The sequence below is a fragment of the Hypomesus nipponensis genome, chromosome 17, assembly GCF_054491055.1.
Source record: "Hypomesus nipponensis isolate SF chromosome 17, ASM5449105v1, whole genome shotgun sequence".
Taxonomy (NCBI): Eukaryota; Metazoa; Chordata; class Actinopteri; order Osmeriformes; family Osmeridae; genus Hypomesus; species Hypomesus nipponensis.
Window position 1 is genome coordinate 21,820,643 of NC_140377.1, and position 23,151 is coordinate 21,843,793.

Consider the following 23,151-nt stretch of genomic DNA (forward strand, 5'->3'; position numbering starts at 1 on the left):
ATCCTCATCTAATGTTTATGAGAAGGCTTTTAGAGGAATTAACTGATCTTAGATCTGTATGTAACTGCAGATTCACCCCAATACTCTTTTAGTGGAATCAGGGCCCTGCATTCTAAGGGTGGAACACTGAGTAGCTTCAATACCTCAGTACACCACACTCTGTGCCTGTGCCAGGCTCCCGAAAGACTTCACTACCCATAGTCCTGTGCTCCAGCCCTACCCTCACCCACTTCCCTTACCTTGTGACTACACTTCCTGAATCAAGGGGCACGATACCTGTAACCATGTAATTTTTTGTTGATCTACCTCTTAGGAAAAAATAGGAAATGGTAAAACGAAAAAAGGACACAAAAAAAATATTAAAATTTGAAAATACTAAAACGAAAAATAAGTAAATGAATGAATAACCGGGTAGTGGCATCTCCATATACTGTAGTTGATAGTCTATTAAAGGAAATGAAAAAAAAACTTTTAATTCTTCCAAAGATGATTTTTTTCTTCTCTCCATTGTTAGAAATTGTTTTGAAAGGATTATGAAATGGATAAAATGACAGAGGGAGAGATGAACATCAGTTTTCTTCCACAAATGAGGTGAACGAGATTTAATTATCCAGTTTGCATATTTTTTCTTCATTAGAATTATTACAAAATCTTCATCTTTTTATTTTGTTTGATTTTATTTTCTGATTGCTTTTTTTCAAATGACATAGGATTGTATTTCTTGTGTTTGGGTGCATTTAGGATCCTCTCTTTGTGAACTGCAACATTAATAACAGTCTGTGCAACCCTGCAGAGCAGCATGATGTCTAAACCATTTGATTTCTATTTCATTTCTAATGATTTATTTGAAAAGAAAGGACCTGTTTGGCTTGTTGGACGCAGGGGGTGGAGGGGAGAAGGGCACGGTGGCCCGTCTGTATGTCTAGCTCCTCCCCCTGCCATCCTGGCCCTGACGATATGGACTTTCAACTTCTGCCTGCCTGATTTCTTTAGTTCTCATCAACACTTGTTTTAAACTCCTTGTAAACAAAACAGAACATAGATATGAATGTGTTATTAAAAGATGAGAAAAACGGATTCCATCCCTGTCTTTTGAGTGCATCTGTTGCAACACCTTGCCAACACATACCTTCCCTTCGGTTTGTTTTTGCAGACATATGGCGCAGCACAAGTGGAAATGTGTCGACTCATAATATGCACATTATAGGCCAGACATGGTATATCAATTTAGCTCACTCAATAAACGTTTGCACTAAGTGATGTCACCATGTAGGCGTCACATCTCTATAGCTCTGGATAAGAGCGTCTGCTAAAGGACTAAAAGTAAAGGGCCACAGGCAACAATCTTCTACAGAGCTTCAATACGCATTCGTTGTTTTCTAAAAACAAGCACAACTTGACAGTACTGTAAAATCTGATACATTACTGGAAAAAAAAACTTGGGAATGTAGACCAGAGGTTTTCAACCCTGGTCGTCAGGGACCCCCTGTCCTGCATGTTTTAGATGTTTCACTGCTCCAACACACCTGATTCAAATACATGGGCCTGATAACGACCCATTAATTTGAATCAGGTGTGTTTGAGGAGGGAAACATCTAAAACATGCAGGGCGGGGGGTCCCGAGGACCAGGATTGAGGACCTCTGGTCCAGACTATATTCAATTGAACATATTAACCACTCGGCGAGGAAACGCACGGTTAAACGCAAAAGGGGGATTTTGCGTACCAGGTCAATGATTTGAGGAAGCCGCTCCTCTTCCGGTGCTATCCAGCCAATCACAACCGAGACGGTGCCGCCACTATTTGAGAACAGAAATGTCGACCGAAGAAATACAGGCGTAAGTTATGATGCTAAATTCAACAAGCTGTTTAAATACTATTTAAAATGGCCCTTCTCTTGAATGGACATCCATTCAGGTTTCTCTTGAATATACGATACATTCAGGTTTTACATGGAAACAACGTATTCACGCTAGTAGGGAATGTTGGACAGGCTTAGCCAACACAGTATGTAACGCGTTAGCTAGTAGCTAGCTAGGTACTCAGTAGTGCTAGCTAATACTACTAACTACTGGTAGTAGTACAGGGCTGATTTACTTTAGCCCGGTAGGTAATCATAAATTGTGTCAAGATGAGATTGCGAGCTGTCTAGTTTGACGATCTCAAGCCGTTATATGCAGGTTACTGGAAAGATGCAACCCCGTACATTTGGATTTGTACGGCGGTGGAGAAGACCAACGCGAAGTCTCCAAGGCGGACGCTTTTCTGCCCAACCCGGTCGTGAGTATTCTAACACAATAAACAATAGATGAGACTAATAATGCATTTGTTTTTAAACATTAACTTGCTGGGATGTACGGTTGCCACGCGAGTGAAATGGACACATCCGCTCTTGTGATGGTTGTGTCTAGGAGAGTCGTAAGATTCAGAAGATCCTGTCCAGTCAGCTGTGCGTTCTGAATGACATGATGGGTCTGTTAGAAAGACGGTGCTCGCCGGATGAACTGCTTAATGAACCCTGCCCGCCTAACCCAGGTCAAATATAATACACGACGTTACTCAAATTAACTCATACTTTAAGGCGCAACACACACGTATAGCACATGAATATTGTATATTATCATATATATTATCGGGACCAAAACGATACACTATTGGACTGTCCAACGATACACTATTGGACTGTCCAACGATACACTATTGGACTGGGGTAATGTAACATTTTTGTGAGTCTTGTGTATTCAAAGGTAGCGAGGCTCATAGCCAATGGAATACCTTAAAGGCACAGTACAAAAAAGAAGTGAAACAGGTGGAGACCCTCATAGGCACTCTCCAGTCCAAGATCGACCAGCTGCACCTCAAACGAGACCGACTCACACAGCTGGTAAAAACCCTGGAGGAGAAGGTGAGTGTATGAACACCTATCGTGCGGCTTCACACACCTGCTTAAAGCATTCTCTACCAGTCCTCTCTCTCTCTGTATCTCTCTCTCAGCCATTTCCTTGTCTCCCTCTGTTCTCCCCTCACAGAGAAAGACCAGTGTGCACCTGGAGTGCTCCCTGCAGGCGGCCCGCGAGGCCTTGCTCCTGTGTGAAGGCCAGCTGGCCCAGATCAGGCAGGAGACTGAGACGGTCATGAATTGCTTGGGAGACTGGCAACTTCACAAAGACGAGTGAGAGACATTACATTTACATTGAGTCATTTAGCAGACGCTCTTATCCGTAGCGACTTACAGTAAGTACAGGGACATTTTCCCCCTCGAGGCAAGTAGGGTGAAGTGCCTTGCCCAAGGACACAACGTTATTTTGGCACGGCGGGGAATTGATCCGGCAACCTTCTGATTACTAGCCCGACTCCCTCACCGCTCAGCCATCTGACTCCCGCAAGACCTCCTCTCGCACGCGCGCACACACACACACGCAGCACCCCAGGAAAAAGATAGGCCACACCTAATCTTTTATCATTTGAGAGATGTTCCAGTTGTTTAAATGCAGCTAACTTGGTCTTTGACCAACATGTACAGATGTTGGTACAAAAGGCGTACTTTTCATCAAACTGTCACCTCAAGCACTTTGTGGAGAACATGCTAACTCGTTGTATGCATGTAGGTTAAATGCCCTACAGACCACGTTTGAATGATGAATTCATGCATTAAAACAATGAAAAGTTGCGGTGCATGTGTCTCTCAAACACAATAAAAGGCTCTCTGTTTCCAAACTGTCGCCAGGCCCTGTAACATGCAGTTGTCTACATCTTCAGAGAGTCTTGATGACGTGTACGATAACAGGAGGATGGGTCTTCTGTGTTTCAGGCTGCAGGCCTGTGTGTCTGCCACAGAGGGAGTGATGCAGTACAGCTTGTTATCCGTCAGCCAATCAGAGCTGTGCCTGGAGTTGAGGCCGCGCCTCTATGGAAGTGCCTCCTCCCACGGACAGTTGGAGCCACTCAAACTGACCGTGACCTGGAGCCATGACGACCGTTTCAGTTTACAGGTATGACACATGGCAACCGTCGTGGCTAATCACTCTGTTCACCTTTCGGCAGACACTCCGTGTGTGTGTGTGTGTGTGTGTGTGTGTGTGTGTGTGTGTGTTTCCTGACATTGAACACGTGTTTCTTCTTCTAAGATGTGCCAGGGGACTGCTGGGATGCCGGAGGAGTGTGTGCGGGGCCGTGTGTCCGAGCTGAGCGCCGCCCTGCTGGAGGTGCTGCAGCGCTACAGCAGCCAGGGAGAGATGCTGGCAGAGATCCAGTCCCTGCACTCCAGGTACAGCTACGCACCCCGCACACAAAGACCCTCCGCCATGGAGAAACCCAGGCCAAATTCCATCCACTATACTGCCCATTGCTCCAAGGCTCCCTATTTATTAGGCCTAGAAAAAAACAAAAACATTTAAAGACATTTTATTATTTTGAGGCGATCATTCCGATAAATTAACCATCCTTCATTAGATGAATACATCCTTTAGACTGCTAAAGTGCTTGCCTCCGACGTGCAGCGCTAATCACCTGTCGTGTGTGTGTGTGTGTGTGTGTGGAGGTTCGCCATTGACTGGCGCCCAGCAAAAAGGCAGCTGGTCTTCCTGAAGTCTTCTTCTGTGGTGTGCACCCTGGAGGTGGAGGAGGGCTACCCCTCCAGGGGCCGGGCCTCACTGCTGTCCGTACGCAGAGACACGGGCCTTGTGGAGAGCTGCCACCTGCAGGTAACACCACACCACCTGCAGGTAACACCACACTTCCTGCAGGTAACACCACACCTCCTGCAGGTAACACCACACCTCCTGCAGGTAACACCACACTTCCTGCAGGTAACACCACAAAAATTTGACAAATCTCTTCCCACACACACGCATACTTTTTATTAATCATAAATAAAATAAAAACGGCCCATCAACGGCCACATCCTCTATCATGAATAAAAAAAGCTGTCACGCACACACATTAGAAGAAACAAACCCATGCTCTTGTACTCCACCACACCAGGCCTTGTTCAGGGCTTCCATCTTCCTCATCCTGTGCGTCCCCATCCCTCCTCTTCCTGGTCACTTGGACGACCTTTCATGCTGTGAAGTTCTAGTCTGTTGCAGTAGTTGATCTAATCCGCCGTCTCCTTCTGGAGGGCTAATCCTTCATGCTTGTGTGTTCTCCCCAGCCCCCGAAGGACTGCCCATCTCTGACCGAGTGGTTGATCTTCCTCTCCTGTAACGATAACATCTGACCCGCTGTCGGACCATGACCCCTCCAGCCTCTCGCCCCCCTGCCCCTGCTCAGTCTCCTCAGGCACGTCACTCCAGAACAGGTTCTCTTCAGGTCTACAAGTCATCCTTCTGTGAGCGTGTTCGACTGTTGCTCCCTCAATGGCAGAAGATTCCAAACAAAAACATTTGATTTGATAAGCTGTTGATGGCTTGCATGACCTCTTATGTGGCAGTGTCTGGGGAAAAGGTTGTGTTTCAGTAAGGTGACACAAGGTGGCGCCCTTTCTTTAAAACAACGCTTGATGTCGTTCAACAATTAATGTTCCTCTGGTGTGTGTGTGTTCTTTTTCCATATCCCTTATGTGTAAACAAGTCTCATGTAAAATAAATGTTTTCTGCCTGGAGCTGCGTTGCTGTGATTTGGGTCTGACTACATCTTTGAGTTGTGTGAAATTTACAATAGTTCTTGTAGAAAGTTTCGACAATTCCTAATAATCACTTCAAGGTAGTCTAGAGCACTGTTGACCAGCCTTTCCCAACACTGGCTCTCACTGCCCAGCATGTTCTAGATGTTTCCCTGCTCCAACACCTGGTGCCAATGAATGGGTTGTTAAAATGCAAGATAAGGATGATTCATCTGAATCAGGTGTGTTGGAGCAGGGAAACATCTAGAACCTGCTGGACAGGGCGTCCCGAGGACCAGGGTAAGGAAAGGTGAGGGAGAGCTCAAAACAAGTCCTGCAGTGACCTTGTCTGGCCACAGGTGGGCAGCGTGTCGCTGCTGGGGTGGGCTGGGATGGGGTGGGCCCCTCAATGGCCTCTGCATTCCACTACTCTCCCAGCATGCACTACTCTCCACGCTGCACGCTGGCATAACAAAAGACGAGTTAACCTACACATGAGTCCATGTTCTGTGTCCCCACTTCCCAACCTTTTATCTAAATCGTTTGGTTGAACAACCAAAGTCTGTTTAAAAGCACAACAACAAATTCCAATCCTACATGTTGTTTTTTCAATATATGTTTGTGGGCATTTTTCATATTTTATTGGACACATTTTGGCAGGGGAAGAGAGAGGGGGGGGGAGACAAGCGGCAAAGGGCTACGGCCGGATTCAAACCTAGCTATTTAACCCCCCCCTCCCTGCATGTTTTATACGTCCATGAGAGGTTGTGTGTCCTTCAGAAGCCAGTTGGGATGGTTCCTGTGTCCACAGCCCACCCCTCGGTGAGCTGGGCCCACTGCGGCTGGCCTCTCCAGCTGGGATCCAGGTCTCCAACCTTCCTAAAATAAATCAAATCAAATGTATTTGTATAGCCCTTTTGTACAAGCAAGCATGTCACAGAGGGCTTCACATACGCCCATAGAACTGCCCCTCAACCAACCTAAACCCTCAAGGAAGACAAGAAAAAGCAATTCAGAGAGGGATCCCCTCCTCCAGAGACAGTTGGTGAGAGAGAGGAGCAGAACACAAGCTAAACATAGTCATACAATGTCAATGGGTTTTGAAACACAAAAATACAGCTTCACACTTCCACAACACCTGTTGTCTGGTGCACTGCAGGAAAAGTGGTTTACAAACCCTGTACGTTAGACAACGCTCACTCGAGAAAGGAGGAAGTGCTTCACCGTCAGTGTGACTGCTGCCAGCAGGAGAAACGCTGGTCTCGCACGCTTTTCAAACTGTCACATTTGCCCTTCCTGCCTCGTTTCCCTCCCTGTCTCCTGCCTCTCTATTGGCCCCCGTTTAGAGAGCATTGTGGACCTCTGCCAGTGGAGCAAGGTGACTTGGCTATGCGGACATTTTGACCCAGTTCTTCTCCAAGTGGTTCTCTGTTGTAACATCCTTTAGCTCTCAGTCTCCTTCAGCTGAAATAACTTTCTCCTCAGTTTTGTGAGGGTGGACTGAGAGTGTTCGTCCTCTGCACCCATCACTTGGTTTGTTAATAATGAATGTGTTACTTCTCTATTCATCAACAGAATTTCTGTTGATGAGAACAATCGTCTGGAATTTATACGTTTTTCTCTGTCTGCTTAGGAACAGTGAACAAAAGTTCCAGTCAATGTTATTTTGTGACTGATTTCTGTTATCCTCTGTGGTTTTCAAAGGGCGGTTTAATAAATGTTCCTGGTACTGTTCCATGAGAATTGGGTGTTTTTGTAGGGGTTTTCTAGTCCAAGTTGAACAATGTTACACTGGATGCTTTAGGTTTCGCATGTATAGCTGCAGGAAAATTAAAATTAGGTGCTCCTCACAAACAAATACAGTATACTCAAAACCATCTCCTAAAAATTAAGGGTCTTACTTCGGCTTCCTTGTCGTCGTTCTTTTACAGAGAGAGATGGTTGAAAGCGAGGGGTCAGTGTTGGAAAACCAGGTCAGGAGAGGAGTGATTGGATATGACACTGAGACCATACCTCGGGTGGAACACGTGTGCACCGTGTAGGCTAAGGCCTTACCACATGGGCCTGGGAGACTCTCCCTACAAGTCCTGTCATTTTTCTTTGTCTAACCGATTATAGCAGAGATGCCCTAAGTTGTGTATTTTTAAAGAACTGTACTGTTACTGCTTCTGGTACTGCTTCTGTTACTGCTTCTGTTACTGCTTCTGGTACTGCTTCTGTTACTGCTTCTGGTACTGCTTCTGGTACTGCTTCTGTTACTGCTTCTGGTACTGCTTCTGTTACTGCTTCTGTTACTGCTTCTGGTACTGCTTCTGTTACTGCTTTTGGTACTGCTTCTGTTACTGCTTCTGTTACTGCTTCTGGTACTGCTTCTGTTACTGCTTCTGTTACTGTTTCTGGTACTGCTTCTGTTACTGCTTCTGTTACTGCTTCTGGTACTGCTTCTGTTACTGCTTCTGTTACTGCTTCTGGTACTGCTTCTGTTACTGCTTCTGTTACTGCTTCTGGTACTGCTTCTGTTACTGCTTGTTACTGCTTCTGGTACTGCTTCTGGTACTGCTTCTGTTACTGCTTCTGTTACTGCTTCTGGTACTGCTTCTGTTACTGCTTGTTACTGCTTCTGGTACTGCTTCTGGTACTGCTTCTGTTACTGCTTCTGGTACTGCTTGTTACTGCTTCTGGTACTGCTTCTGTTACTGCTTCTGGTACTGCTTCTGTTACTGCTTCTGGTACTGCTTCTGTTACTGCTTCTGTTACTGCTTCTGGTACTTAGCACCACCCTCTGTGGTTATGACGTGTAGGTAGTCTGGTCAAGGGCATTACTTAACTGCCCTCAGAGAGACCAGCGCTCATACTAGATCTACTGTACGGCACAAAAGTCTTAAGCCCCAAATATTTATTTACTTGAATATTGTTTTAATGTTTTCCTGTATTTGTGTGGCAGTATAAAAATGCAATGATGTTTTTTTTTTTGTCGTTTCATTTCCTTAGTACAGAAAGTTTGACTTTTTCACCTTTTTATTTATGTCTAAGACTTTTACCCATTACTGTAGCTCAGCTGTGCGGTAACTAGAACTATAAAATAAAAGCCAGAGGACCCACAGAATTCAAAGATGTTTTTCTTTTATAATGCATTTACAACGTGAAATACTTCTGAAAGACATATCATCTGAATATTTTGTTTTTCATATGCTTACACTCAATTTAAAATGTTATATATATTTGTACCTGCACATTTATAATAACTTTTGCACCATGAGCATTTTTTCATCTTAACAAAATATATATGTATATATCATACACAGCTTCCAAACATTTCAAGTATTCATTAATATTTACATGGTAAATATGTACAAGGTCAGAATGCAGTGTATAGAAGAGATGTGTTATTCTGCATCTGTCATACAGCATATGTACAATGGTGGGTATAGAAGCCAGACCTGATTGGCTGGCTGTGCATATAGCAGTCAGGTGAGTATAGAAGCCAGACCTGATTGGCTGGCTGTGCATATAGCAGTCAGGTGGAAGGCCCAGTCTGGTCTGGGTGTGTTTGTATGATTGTTGGCTGGTGGCTTTGGTTCTGCTCACGGGGGCGTGTTTGATCTGCACCCCCAGACCTGCCAGGTGCTGATGAGGCAGGGCTGGAGAGGAGGTGACCCTCCTTGCCCCAGTTTTGGTGGTCGTCTCCTTCTGGTTGGACTGCAGGTGGCAAAGGGGGGTCGGGGAGGCCTGAATTGCAGTAGTCTGTACGGCTTACGGCGGATTGCCCCCACCCCACACACACACCTCCTGTGAGTCATCATCGCTCTCGGACCCTCTCAGCAGTCCTCACCCACTGTCACTTGTCACCTCATTGGCTGACGACGAGGAAGAGCGACGGAATGTCATTTCCCGGTTCTCCTTTAGTTTTCGCAGTCTTTCTTCCCCCCCCCCCCCCCCCCCCAAACAGAGCTGTCACCGTGGGGGCGTCGTCCTCACGCGTCGATGCGGAAGGAGAGCAGCTTCTCCGAGTGCATGTTGTTGAGCGTGCGCAGGTCGGGCAGCTTCAGAAGGAGCTTGGTGAAGCGCGACGTGTCCCCGGGGGCCCTCTGGCAGACCAGGGCACGCAGCGCCCGGATCAGACTCTCCTGGAGCGTCTCCAACGAGTCCACGTTCTCGATGCCTGAGCGATCTGGGTGGGGAGGGAGGGAGAGAGAGGAGGAGGAGGACCGTGAATACAAGAGCTACGTTTGCAAACATGCTAGCTACTGTAAGGCTTGGTGTCAAACCTGCCCCCACCTCTCATATGCTAAAGTCTGGAGTTTCTGGACGGTCTCAACTTGATGGCTCTCACACCCCATTCAAGATGTGGTCTGATTGGTTGTTTTTGTGTATAAAAGGAATTGTAATGCATTGTTCTGTGGATTCTTGATCTCTTGAGACCTTTTCCTCAGTTCTCCCTTGTCCTACTCCTTCCTCATCTCTTGCTTTCTCTGATTTACAATGATCATGGTAGAGTGGGTAAGATTTAGAGCTTTAATATTGTCACATTTGCCTTGTAATTAATGTCATTCATTTGCAATGTTATTAAATGCGTATTTCATTTAACCGGTTCATGCTAATACACTGTTCAGTTTCCCATTTTCCTTTAAACCATAGGGGAATTCGTTTTGGTTGTTTGGACAATATTTAACCCCCTACACTACTTTCTATGGATAGATAGCCCTCATTAAGGTAAGCCAGAGGCTTAAAGCCAGAGGCTTAATGAGTTTCATTCAAAACTGTGAATCTGACCGCCCAACTTTTGATTAAGGAACTGTTGCAAATATAACTGTTGCATCCTCAGTCTGTCCCACCACCCACGTAAAAACTAACCTATGCCCCGTGATGTGTCCAGACTGACACAGCTACAGTTAAAGGCCTCAGTGCTGTTATCGCCAAACATCGGCCCTCAAGAAACCGCTCTTTTCGAAACGAAACGATCCACGTGAATCCCCCCCCTCGCCACACCCGCGCATCTCACCTGCAGACACCAGCACCACGGCCGTGAACAGGCCCAGCTCCTCGGCCGTGAGCTCCAGAGAGCTCAGCTTCTCGCTGAAGTCAAACATGGTGCCCAGCAGGGTGCCCATGCCCATGGCCCGCAGGGCCTCCAGACTGTAGGTGGCGCCAGAGATGAACGTGACCGTGTGGTCTTTGAAGTTGAACAGAGAGGCGAAGCGCACCATCAGCACCTGAGAGAGAGAGAGAGAGAGGATGTAGAAATGAGAGTGATTCCTAGGATGAACAAACATGAAGAATCGTTTGGACACGTGTATATGAAGACAGCCCCTCAGCTGTGTTCGCGTGAGCGTCGGTGCGTGGATCTCTGTGGGCGTTCGTACCTCGAAGGTTCCGGCCTTCAGCAGGGTGACCTGGTCGTGCTGGGAGAGCGCGCTGAAGCCGGGGATGAACTTGGCAAACTCCACCACCTCCCTCACCGCCGGCGTGAAGCTGAGCGAGAAGTCCTCCCAAATCTCCTGAGGTGTCTTGTTGGGGTCAACCTGGGGACACATGTTCAGGGGACATGCCTGGAGGGAGGGGGGGGGGGACAGAGAGAGGGAGGGGGGAGTTAGGCCACCGTTCTCTACATGGAAGTACTACATCATGGAGCAAGTAGAGGGCTTGAACCCGGGGCGTAGGGTTTGATTTCAAAAGTGAAAAGTGTGGGGACTTGCCCTTTAAAAAATGTGGGCGGGAAATGTACTCGTGTGTAATGGAACCCAAGCCCCCTGTCGTGAACAGAACTTGGCGGGTGCAGTGATGAGACTGGGCTCACCAGAAGGATGTCCTTTCGGTTCTTCCACGGGCAGTTTTGTCCCTGGTGAGCACTGGCTGGCTCAGGTCCCTGGTGCCCGCTCATCAGGTTACTGTTGAGGCTCCGCCTCCCGTTGTTCTGCCCCGGCGGGCAGCTCGACGCCGGGGAGGGGGCCACGTGGTGGCGGCCGTTGTCTGGCGAGGCCTCGTAACCTTGGCGATGGTGCTGGGTCACGTTGTTGTTGTGGTGATAGATGGTGTTGAGGCCGTTGACGTGGTAACCGGCGGGGCAGTGGTTGGGCCCCCAGTTGTCCGGCTCGCCGTTGTGTTGCCGCCCGGTGGGCACGGCCAGTTTGTCGTGGGCGTAGACGAAGGTCTCGCGGTGCGCCCGGGCGATGGCGGTGATGGTGCCGTCCACGCCGGGGCTGGGGGGGCACAGGGGGGGGGTCTGGGCCGGGGGCGTGAGGGGGGAGGAGGCGGGGGCCGGGGCCGGGGGAGAGGGGGAAGGGTCCTGTGGCAGGGCGGGGGGCTGAGGCTGGGGGGCCAGGGTGAGGCCTGGGCAGGGGGAGGAGGAGGAGGCGGGGTGGGCGGAGGCCGGGGAGCTGGAGGTGAGGCTGGCCAGCTGGAAGTCGCTCTGCAGCTGGTTGTTGACCATGTTGTTCATGGCGCTCTGCATCTCGGCCAGCATGCGCTGCTTTTCCCGTTTGGGGATGCGGCCGAAGCGGACGGCTGGACGGAGGGAGAAGGAGACGGGGTCAGACGTGTTCCCCTCGGAGGCTCATTCATCACTACACACCATGCGTTGGCGGCGTGGCCCTGCAGCGTCACGGTCTATTCAGCCGTGTTTCGGTGCACTCACCATCTCGGGACATTCCCACAGACAGGCACTTCTTGAAGCGGCACTGCTGGCAGCGGTTGCGGTTGATCCTCATGATGGTGCACGTCTCGTTCTTCAGACACTTCTTATACTGGATGTTCTGCTGGATGCTGCGACGGAAGAAGCCCTGAGAGGAGGAAGGAGAGGAGGAAGGAGAGGAGGAAAGGGAGGAGGAGGAAGGAGAGGAGGAAGGGGAGGAGGAAGGAGAGGAGGAAGGAGAGGGGGATTTAGCCTACCACTCTGGGGACGTGTGGCTTTAAATGGACAAGAGGCTGTGTGTGTGTATATGTGTGTGTGTTGGTAAGCAGCTCACCTTGCAGCCCTCGCAGGCGTGCACGCCGTAGTGGAAGCCCGAGGCCACGTCTCCGCACACTTTACACAGCAGCACCATTCCGTTCAGCTCTGGAGGCGGAAAAACAAACATGAGGCGAGGGGTTCCACACTCATCTCTCAGCGCTGCCACAGGCTCATAACTCACACGGAGCTTTCTAACTTTTCTAACCTACAACACATTCTTTCTCAGGTGGGAAGTGTGTGAGTTTGGCTTCCTGGTAGCTCAGTGGATAAGTGTTCGTACCATGTAGGCTGAGGCCTCTCTCTCTCTCTCTCTCTGTCTCTCTAACTCTCTCTAACTCTCTGTCTCTCTCTGTCTCTCTAACTCTCTCTAACTCTCTCTCTTTCTCTAACTCTCTCTCTCTCTGTCTCTCTAACTCTCTCTCTCTCTAACTCTCTCTCTCTCTGTCTCTCTGTCTCTCTCTCTGTCTCTCTAACTCTCTCTCTCTAACTCTCTCTCTCTCTCTGTCTCTCTCTAACTCTTTCTCTCTCTCTCTCTCTCTCTCTCTCTCTCTCTGTCTGTCTCTCTCTCTATTCCCATTACTATATCTTTCAGATAGAATCTGTGAGTCTGTGTCGGTACTTACTAGTAAGGCTGGCCACCGACTTGCTCGGGGAGGAGCGGAAGGAGTTGGCGTCCTCCCGTCGTCGCGGCGACCCCCCGGAGCTGGAGGAAGAGGAGGCGGCGTCCTCGGCCGCCGAGCCCGACCCGAAGCTGCCACTGCTGGGGTAGGCGTGGCCGGAGGAGCCCTGGCTGGAGGAGCCATGGGAGCCGCTGGGCGACGGGGGGAAGCAGGAGGTGCCGAAGCAGGGCTGGGAGAGCGACTGCAGGCTGGAGTTGGAGTTCTCGCTGTACATGGAGAGCGGGCTGGTGCGGTTGGGGGAGCCTCCGCAGGAGCCCACGTAGGAGATCACACCCCCTGCAGGACGAAGAGGAGACGGCAGGGTTACATTTAGTCATTTAGTCATTTAGCAGATGCTCTTATCCAGAGCGACTTAAAGTAAGTACAGGGACATTCCCCCCCCGAGCCAAGTCGGGTGAAGTGCCTTGCCCGAGGACACAACGTAATTTTGCGTGGCCGGGAATCGAACCGGCAACCTTCGGAGTACTAGCCCTAACCGCTCAGCCACCTGACTCCCTAGGGTTAGGATGGGGGGAGGGTGGGAGGCCTGGAAGTGCGGCTGGTTTGTTGCACGTGCGGCGGGGGAGGAGGGAGCGGGGGTGAGGACTTGGGCTGCGTTCAAATGAGCTCCTCTCGCCAGCAGCGAGGGGGCGGAGGCATCTGTGTCGCTCGTCTTCCAAGGGTTTTACGCAATCATGCGAGGGAACCATGGAAACAGAAAGGCCACCATGGTGAGGTCCCCAGGAATGCATGAAACTGGTTTTCCAGGAAGTGTGGGCATGTGGGCTGGGGAGGGTCGAGTTGGCTCAAAAGTAACCATCCCCCTCAGAAGAAAACACGTTCTGCACTTGTGCCATAATGATCTCAGTTGGAGGGGGGGGGGGGGTTTGGGGGGGTTTGGGGGAGGGGTTTTGGGGGGGGGGGTTGGGGGGGTGCCCATGTGTCAAGGCGTCACATGTTCAGGCACCAAGACGGAGAAGGAAGAGCCAACTCCATGGTGGACACGCATGACCGTTGACATGTCCCGTGTAAGTGCCAGTTTTACAGTATGAACTTTGGAAATAATCAGTACCCAAGGATTAGATATGGGAGCAGAGATTTTAAATAAAGATGCCCTTGAGAAGCGTCTGTTTATTTCCCCAGAGTTACCGGCAAGCAGACCTGTGTTTAACTGGGGTGTTTTCTCAAGCTAATGATTAACTAAAGGACTTCTTAATTTGTTGCTGCTAAACAGCAACACAAATTATTCTATTTCCGTGTTTAGCATGACCAAACCTGGCAACGGTTCAACTTCCTCATGCAGAGAACAGGGAGCATCTGATACAGTCATGCAGATACTATCAGCGTTTTAACTTAACTTATCTATTCAAACAGTTATTCTGCAATACATTCCAAAAGAGAGTCCCCTGTTTGACCTGTTTTGATATGTAACTGTCGTTTTTGAGGGTCATCTTTACATTTAACAGACGCCCTAATCCATAACGACTTATAGTAAATACAGGGACATTCCCCCGAGGCAAGTGCCTTGCCCAAGGACACAACGTCATTTGGCACGACTCCCTCACCGCTCAGCCACCTGACTCTTTGTTTGTACTTATTCTGCAACCGTGCACACAGTCACCAAAACACTTGCATTTCGTTTGGGACTAGTGAACCGAACTGAAATGGAGCGTGTCTCAGACTAAGAGTCTATTCTGTTCTTTAAGGGACATTCCAGTCTAAACCGCCAGCCAGACAGCCAGCCAAACAACTCCTTGGTCATTACATAACCTACGATTAGAACAGAAGGTCATAGGGTCACTGTGTCAGGTGTCACTACAACAGCAACACGTGAATCTCCTTCTCTCTTACATGAATTATTTCATTGTACCATTCTGAAACTAAATTAAAATGAGAAAATGTTACCAACGACTTTTGTCTCAAACCAATGCTGTATGTAGCTACCAACCAGGTCGCTGAAAGCAATGAGATGTTATGTCAATTTGAAGTAATTTTTGAAAACATGACTTATTCACATTTATAGGGAGAGTCTGAGTCTTAACCCTTTCAAAACAATAATAAAAAAATATATTGGAAAAAAATTGGTTCACACCATGAGCATGTGAAGGAAATGGAACACCTTTTTGATAAGAATGCTGCATGAAACCGACACGGAACAACGAGTTTGACTGCGGCCTCGTGCGCGCTTGGGGAGCGCTTGTGTGGATTGGTTAGGACAGCGCTCTTGGTCACGCCCCTTCTCCACGTGCAGCAGTACAGACATCGGGCGCAACAACGGGACTGGACCACGAGATCCCGCCCAGAAAACACACCCACTCTTTCCAGCGCGGGTATCACGTTCCTACACACCCATTCATTTCATCCGCTAGCGCTATCCATGGTACTACACTGCTCACTGCCAGACAACTTGTTAACGTTTAGCACACAATATGTATTTGGTGCATGCATAAGCATAGTTGAATAATTCCGGAAAACTAAGAAAAGGATCTACAATAAAGGACACAACACACACATATAGAGCAAGTCATAGGCTATTTGGATGTTGACCGAATGCCTACGCTATTGGCTAAGTTGTGTTTATTAAATTAATGGTATGTTTCTCTTTAGGCGCATATGTTTTTAGGTTTAGGTGTTCGACAAACCCTAACGTATTGATTTCGTGTCATGTGTGTCCTCGTGATAGTGTCAGGAAAAGACGTTACGTCTTGGGATGCCTTCCGTGTCCCACTTTTGATGCGGACACACGAGTGGACGATATCTCGCTCAGATCGCGATGATTTCTCCGTGAGCTACCCAATCGCAGCGCGCACATGGCTCGCGAGGCTGCGTCACCCACGGACTCGAGGGAGGGAGGCGGCCAATTCTGACGAGGAATTATGTAATGAGCTCGACCAGTAACCAATAGCGAGCCGCGGAGGAGAGTGAATGAAAACAAAAAGCACATGGCTGGCTAGGCGGTCCATGTGAATCGGTACCGAACACGCGTTTCTGCCTGCATCACCGGGATTCTAAACACCTGACTTTTGTTTCGTGACCTACTTTCCCAGACACTTTGAGAACAGTCTGTCTGAACCCGTGATGTCCTCTTTCCCTCGTACTGTATTTCAATGGACGGTTTCGGATTTTACAGGAAGACATATTTACAGGAACTAGATAAGGCTACATTACAATCTCAGTGCTCTCGCCAACGTCTAAAACACGTTTGTGCCCGTCATCCTAAACTCTTCATGAATGAGAGCAGCCAAAAGGATTCTATGCTGGATCAGAATTGGTCTAACCCTAAACACAACATCAGCTTTAAGCCTATATTAAGTTGCAATAAACACCTTCTCCACAATACAACATCACTGCAATAGACAGATCAGCAACTTAGTCATATCAGTTCAAGTCATCCAGGTTCTTCGAAACACATTTTTAAGTCACTGATAGCCTACATATCCACTAAATAGCAACCGTTTCATGGACAAAGCATTACGAATGTATGCAAATCACTCATATTTACCTGTATTGTTATTTGTGTCCATGGCTGTTGTCATAGTGAGTCAAGTTAAGACTACAGTTGCTCTTCAGAAAAGTCCTTCTTTCCAAACTTTGTCTCCTGTCGGAAGGGTGTCTGACTAGGCAGTTTATAATCGCAACTCAAATTATTGCAATAACGAGACCATTCTGTGTTTATCAGTTGTAGTAGCTGCAATCGAACTTCGTTGCATCCAGTATCAAGTAAATACGGTTGAGGACAATGAACCTGAGGATGAAGCCTCAGAAGCGCGCAAGTCCGTGCGTAATAATGATCATCTCAAAGAGGAATGAATGTGTGAAAAGAGCGTGCTGTGTTGTCACTCTCTCTGTCTTTGTCGCTCTGAGCCGCAGTACCCAAATCGGCCCGTTTTTGCTGCGCACAGTATCTCTCTCTCATCCCTGCAAACAGAACGAGGACGCGCAGTCTTGCCCGCACGCGGCTGAAAACGGGACCATGTGACCCCGGGGAGTGCCTCGTGCCCTAGTGACACACATTTCTCCAAACTGATCCTCGATACTTATTTAAATCTCCGAGCACGTGGACTTGCCTGCTCCGTCTGTTACAATGGGGCTTGTAGTTCTTTGAGCCAGTTGAGATGATGCTTCGAGTAAACGTTATCATGTTTTACAGGCAAGCCTGGGGGATATTCTAACCATGATCTTGGCTACTCACGTGTATCAGCTATCCTTATATTGCAATATTTTACGCTATGCACTCCCTTGAAAGGTGCAACATCATTATTAGCCCAATTAATCCTCACACGCAACAAAATAGTCAAATATGACGGTAGGCTATTTTCAAGTCAACAAATCACTGCTATGGCCAATCATGCAAGAACATTTTAAGGGCCATGAAATGAACACTCACTGTTAAGATGTTAAAAGCCCCGACACGTTAAAAACGTTATTTGGTGACTTTACTGACACGTGCCTCAAAGTAAACGTGATTTTACATTGAACATCTGAAAAAAACAGTTTCTGCTGGTATGTGGATGAGTAACGTCGACTTGGTTCAAGCTTGGCTTCAACCAGGTTGGCTGTATTTAAATAAGAAGCTGCCGTTGATTATTTTACGTGCTAGTGATAAGACAAGAAGACCTCGTTGTATTTATAGAGGAATTGTACGGTATCATACGTTGTCATTTAATTTTCCATTGTCTTTAGCAGACACATTTATCCAAAGCGACATGCAAACAAGTCATATGAATATATATATATTGCAGGAAATCATAGATCATAAGTCTATTTTGCTGGTTAGGGTGAAGTGACGGACTGCGCAAAGCAAGAACATTCCAGGCGAGTCCAACAATTATATCTCAAATACTGAAACACTAACTATCACTTTGCAGAAAACAGGTCACATCTCATCTGACGTCCTGTATTGATCAGTCAGCTCATGTCTAACTAAGAGAATTAAGACAATTTTAGTTTCGGCTGAACTCGTATAGGCAACAATGGAATTGGAGGAAAGCTGGCAAAAAAAGACGTCCACAATATGAGGGCGGAATCGAATAGGTTTGCCTATTGTATTTCCTTTTCCATTATAGGCCTATACGTTGGAAATACATTATTAAATACGGTTTCCCAATATCATGCTGTTATGAAAATGATAAAATATGTACAGTAGCATGTGATTCACTGTGGGTGTTAATGTAATTAGCACTGAACACAGTTGCCTATTAGGTCACTATGGCTCTTCACTTGAAAACATTTGGTAAAGTTGCCACAGTCTATTTTGAATCTAGGGCAGAGCGTGCACCTTCATAACCGAGTAGACAGCAGGTCACTTCGCGTGCCTTAAGGCATCTTAATCACATTCCCGCGTGCAGCCACTTCTTTATTATATGGTTCTCGTAAACGACGGTGCTCGTGCCTGTCCTCGTGAGGACATCCTTGGGCTATAATACCAGCTCATCAAGCTGCACGTTTTGTGTTTATCATTTGTTATAATTGAACGGTGTAGCTTACGTATCAGAGCATAAATGACAGTTAAACGTTTGAGGAAATGCTGTTTATTAGATGTCTTGAGGTTTGATGCCAGAGAGATGGAGAGAGACAGAAGGAGAGAGAAAGAGATTTTTTCATAAATCAGAAATATAAGAAATAACTTTCATAAACAGGTAGACGTGAAACGGTTATTCTATATCACCGCATGTGGTTCACAACATATTTGGGGGCATCTGGATATTTAATTAATAATATCACTGACATATTACCCAAAACCCTTTTGAGCGCCACTTGTTGAAAGGTGGTCTCAGTACAAGCGGATTAATGTGTAATGGTGCTCCGTGACACGTTTAATACACCTCGAGAGGCTTCTCTTTATTCGTCTCGTGCCAGGTATAACGCCTGACAATCCTGCCGCCTGGCTCCCCGAGCCCCCTTGTGGCACACTCATCCCCAGAACCGTGCGCCATTGACTAGATCCAGCATGTGAACAGTTACAGTCTCAACTTAGAAAGTTACAAAGACAAGAATGTGGGGAAAGTGGGTCAACGACGCTTTGCTGCCTCCATAACCTACTATCCGCGTGACTCATCACCGACAGAACAGGGGCGGACGGTACCTTGTAGGCTGCACTTTTTAAGATTTTTTTTTGTCACATTCCTTTATATGAAATGATTTCCTTCTTACTGCCTATGCATAGCCTAAATCCCGAAGACTGTGTGTATCAATAGGCTATAGACATACTCTGGAAGTTGATTTCAATCTTTAGTAGACTGTAGTTTAATTTTATTTTTATTTTTTAACGAATATTATTTTTACCTAGTAGTCTACAAAAAAAACTTATAGCCTGGATCTGCACGCATCACGTACAGGGGAAAATGCACACCAAAGCACATGCTTTAGACATGGCTTTCAAATAAAAATGTTTATTATGCGCTCTCTCTTTGTCTTTAGCTCCCTCGCTCTCTCACTCTCTCGCTCTCTCATTCTCTCTCTCTCGCTTTATCTATGGGCTACTTCTTATTTTGTCGCAGGGTCCCCGTGTTCCATGTGAGTTCTAGAACGGAGTGGCGCGCTCCTCCAGTCCGGGAGCGTGAGCGGACGCAGTGTCGTCACTACAAACATCGCATCAGATGTACGAATGGAAGCGGGCACAAGGCCGGTCCACGTGAGGGGGCGCTGTTACGACGACTGCTGCGGCTCTCAATGTGGAGCACTTCAGTCGGTGACGATCCTTTGCTCTATTTCCATGGAGAAAACTCCCGCCAGGAAGCCTTCAAAGTAAACACTGCCCCTATGAGCGGCAGAAACACGTGAGCTCAGGTAGCAATAATCGACAGGCCTGCCCCCAGGAGAATCAGAAAGGGGTTTAATCGCCATCAAAGTTTGCACAGACAAGGACTTTACTTGGGCAGGAAGTACATTAAACATATAGGAATCATAAGTGTATAAGTCTAACTATACTAACGGTACAAGGTCTAACTAATACTAAGGGCTGTGATAAAAATACAAATAAAATTAAGTAGCTATGAGTACAATACAAAAAATACAGAAATACAAATAGGGTTAGTGCAAATATGACAAGGGTGCAAATGTGGCTATGGTTTAAGGTCTGTGTTTAAAAGTCTGTGTGAGTCCTTGTTGAAGAGACCAGTGGCAGATGGAAAGATGGCGTGAGGTTCTGGTCCTGATGGATCGCAGCCTTCTGCCAGAGGGGAGTACATTTAGTCATTTAGCAGACGCTCTTATCCAGAGCGACTTAGTACAGGGACATTGGCCGAGGCAAAAAGGGTGAAGTGCCTTGCCCAAGGACACAACATCATTTTGACACAGCAGGGGAATCGATCCAGCCACCTTCTGATTACTAGCCTGACTTCCTCACCGCTCAGCCATCTGACTCCCTACCTCGAACAGGGAGTGTCCAGGGTGGCAGGACTCCGCCACAATCTTCTTCGCTCGCCTCAGGGTTCTCGAGGTGTGCAGGTCCTCAAGGGTAGGCTGATTGCAGCCGATCACCTTCTCAGCAGTGCGGATGATACGCTGCAGCCTGCTCTTGTCCTTGGCAGTGGCAGCAGCGTACCAGACGGTGATAGAAGAAGTGAGGATGGACTCAATGATGGCTGTGTAGAAGTGCACCATCATTGTCTTTGGCGGGTTGAAATTCTTCAGCTGCCTTAGGAAGTACATCCTCTGTTGTGCTTTCTTGGTGAGGGAGCTAATGTTCAGTTCCCACTTGAGGTCCTGGGAGAGGATATACTGCCCAGGAATACAGCCCCACTCACCCCCATCACCCTGTGTGACTCCCCAGTCAACACTGTGGAGTCACACAGGGTGATGGGGGTGAGTGGGGCTGTGTTCTTCCTGAAGTCCACAACCATCTCCACTGTCTTGAGAGCATTGAGCATTTAGACCTTGCTTGCTCTCCATTCTCTCCAGGAGTAAAGATAAGAGAAGCATGATCAACTATGGCTTCAGGTAAACGGTCTTTGTTTCACTGTTTCAGTCCTAAAATACTTCAACATAACCAGGAAGTTCATCATGTCTGATAAAACGTCATTTCAATTATATATGAACAATATTGTGCATAATGTAAATATCAGTAAATTGTTGTTTTTTGTAGGATACGTTCACCTGAGCAGAGAACATTTCTACAACTCACACTATTACTATGTGGTGTCAATGCTTCACTCAAACAACGTGTAAAATCAAATCATCATCACTTCACAAAGAAAATATAATTGCTATATTTTTCTTTGTCTTTCTCATTTAACCTCTCTGTCTCATGCATCTATCTTTTTCACTCTTAATCTCTCTCTTTCTCTCTCTCTCTCTCTCTCTGATGACAGAGAATTTCAATTGTTATCTAAGAAATATAGGTACCAAAAGCACTGAGAAGAAATGTCATCTGCTGCATCACAGGCACTGCACTATCTATAATATCTGAAATCCGTGTGTCACCAACATCATCGTGGGCACTGTGCCCAATCTATAATTCCATGAATCTGTTTGTGTGTGTGCCACCAATTTTATCACAGGCACTGTGCACATCTATAGTTCAATTAATCTGTATTTGTGTGTTTCACTGACATTATTGAATGCATCATGGGCACTGTGCACTAGTACATGTGTCCTCAAAAAGAACCAATTCAATACTTGTGATCTCTTGAGCTAATGCTCAACCGCTGAGCTTTTAGCTGTCTGTGCATTTATCAGTCTATATTGTAATCTGTGTTTGTCAATGGATGTAGAAAGCTACGTAATACTGGACCTTGTTTAATTATTTGTATGTTGTTGTTGTGCAGTGAGTGGAGACAGCAGAGCTGAGAGAGACAATGATTCTGGTCGAAGATCTGACGCTGGATCACTGCTGAGCCTTGAGGGTAAGATGTCTGTCTGTCTGTCTGTCTGTTTGTCTGCTTGTATTTGTCTGTCTGCCTTCCTACCTGTCTGTCTAGATACTTTACCTGCTTGCCGCCTACTTGTTTGTCAGTTTGCCTGTATGTATGTCCTTCAATCAGTTGAATGTTCCATATGTTGTCCCTGAGTAGGAATCTGACCAGCCCAGTATCTGACCTGCTGTGTTTCTCTACAGAGTGGAGAGATAGTAGATCTGATCTCTTGTCTCTGAGGAGCTCTGACTACGGCTCCCAGACCTCCATACTTTCTCACCTCAACTTAGAGAGGACTGAGCACGCTCACAAAGGCTCTGAAAAGGAGCAGCTGCGCTCTGCAAGACTGGTGTTTGTGGAGCGAGTGACAAAGTCTGTCCTGAATGATCTGCTGGATGGACTTCTGCAGGAGAGGGTGATCAACGATGGTGAGATGGAGGCAGTGAAGGTGGAGGCAGTGAGGAAGGACAGAGCACGGGTTACTATCGACATGGTCCTGAGGAAAGGATCTCACTCATGTTCTGTGATGAAAACCATTTGGGCTAAATATGACCCTGCCTTATACACAACTCTTATAGTCCTTCTTTTTGAATCTCCATCTTGTGGGTTTCTGTAGATTAATCAAATCACGGATGTTGTTCAGTGTTTTCAGTCAGTGATGGATGAGGCTCCTGTGCAGCAGTTACTTTTACACAGAACATGTACTAAGGTAAAGAATGTCTCCTCTAAAATGACTGATAGAGAAAGGTGTTTCATAAGTGTTTGTGTAAGGACAGTCTGAATTATTTCCTAAACGGCCCCTCATAATCTAACTGTACCATACAGTCGACTACGTAGGCCCATAACACTTTTAAACTGCTTGTGGTTAAAGCACGTCCTCTAGTGGTGACGTGGCAGTAAAGATATAATCTGACGGATAGAACAGTAACCCACTAGTCTGGGGTCTCAAGGTGATATTGACACACAAATCATTTTAATTCCGATAAAGAATTTGCACATCATTCAAGATTGCATATAAAATCACAGTAACCAATTGGAAAAACCGCAATTCATACTTAATCGAACTAAAATTATGGTTATGTCAAA

General features: G+C 47.0%; 2 protein-coding genes across 2 annotated transcripts; one reads left to right on the plus strand and one right to left on the minus strand.

Annotated features, from left to right (window-relative positions):
* The first annotated feature begins 1,669 nt into the window (after window positions 1-1,669).
* Window positions 1,670-5,602, plus strand: LOC146254045 (uncharacterized). The gene is made up of 9 exons (XM_084678104.1): window positions 1,670-1,838; window positions 2,181-2,280; window positions 2,412-2,535; window positions 2,748-2,905; window positions 3,030-3,172; window positions 3,812-3,992; window positions 4,128-4,267; window positions 4,541-4,703; window positions 5,153-5,602. Exons 1-9 carry the CDS (start codon window positions 1,816-1,818, stop codon window positions 5,216-5,218), a joined length of 1,098 nt encoding a protein of 365 aa, XP_084534230.1. The 5' UTR covers window positions 1,670-1,815; the 3' UTR covers window positions 5,219-5,602.
* Window positions 5,603-8,528: 2,926 nt separating this feature from the next.
* Window positions 8,529-17,187, minus strand: nr1d1 (nuclear receptor subfamily 1, group d, member 1). Its single transcript, XM_084678350.1, has 8 exons — window positions 16,713-17,187; window positions 13,175-13,507; window positions 12,568-12,656; window positions 12,237-12,381; window positions 11,400-12,106; window positions 10,966-11,151; window positions 10,605-10,815; window positions 8,529-9,773 (listed from the first exon to the last, which is right to left on the minus strand). The coding sequence occupies exons 1-8, from the start codon at window positions 16,744-16,746 to the stop codon at window positions 9,577-9,579; spliced, it is 1,902 nt and encodes a 633-aa protein (XP_084534476.1). The 5' UTR covers window positions 16,747-17,187; the 3' UTR covers window positions 8,529-9,576.
* Between the last annotated feature and the right edge of the window lie 5,964 nt (window positions 17,188-23,151).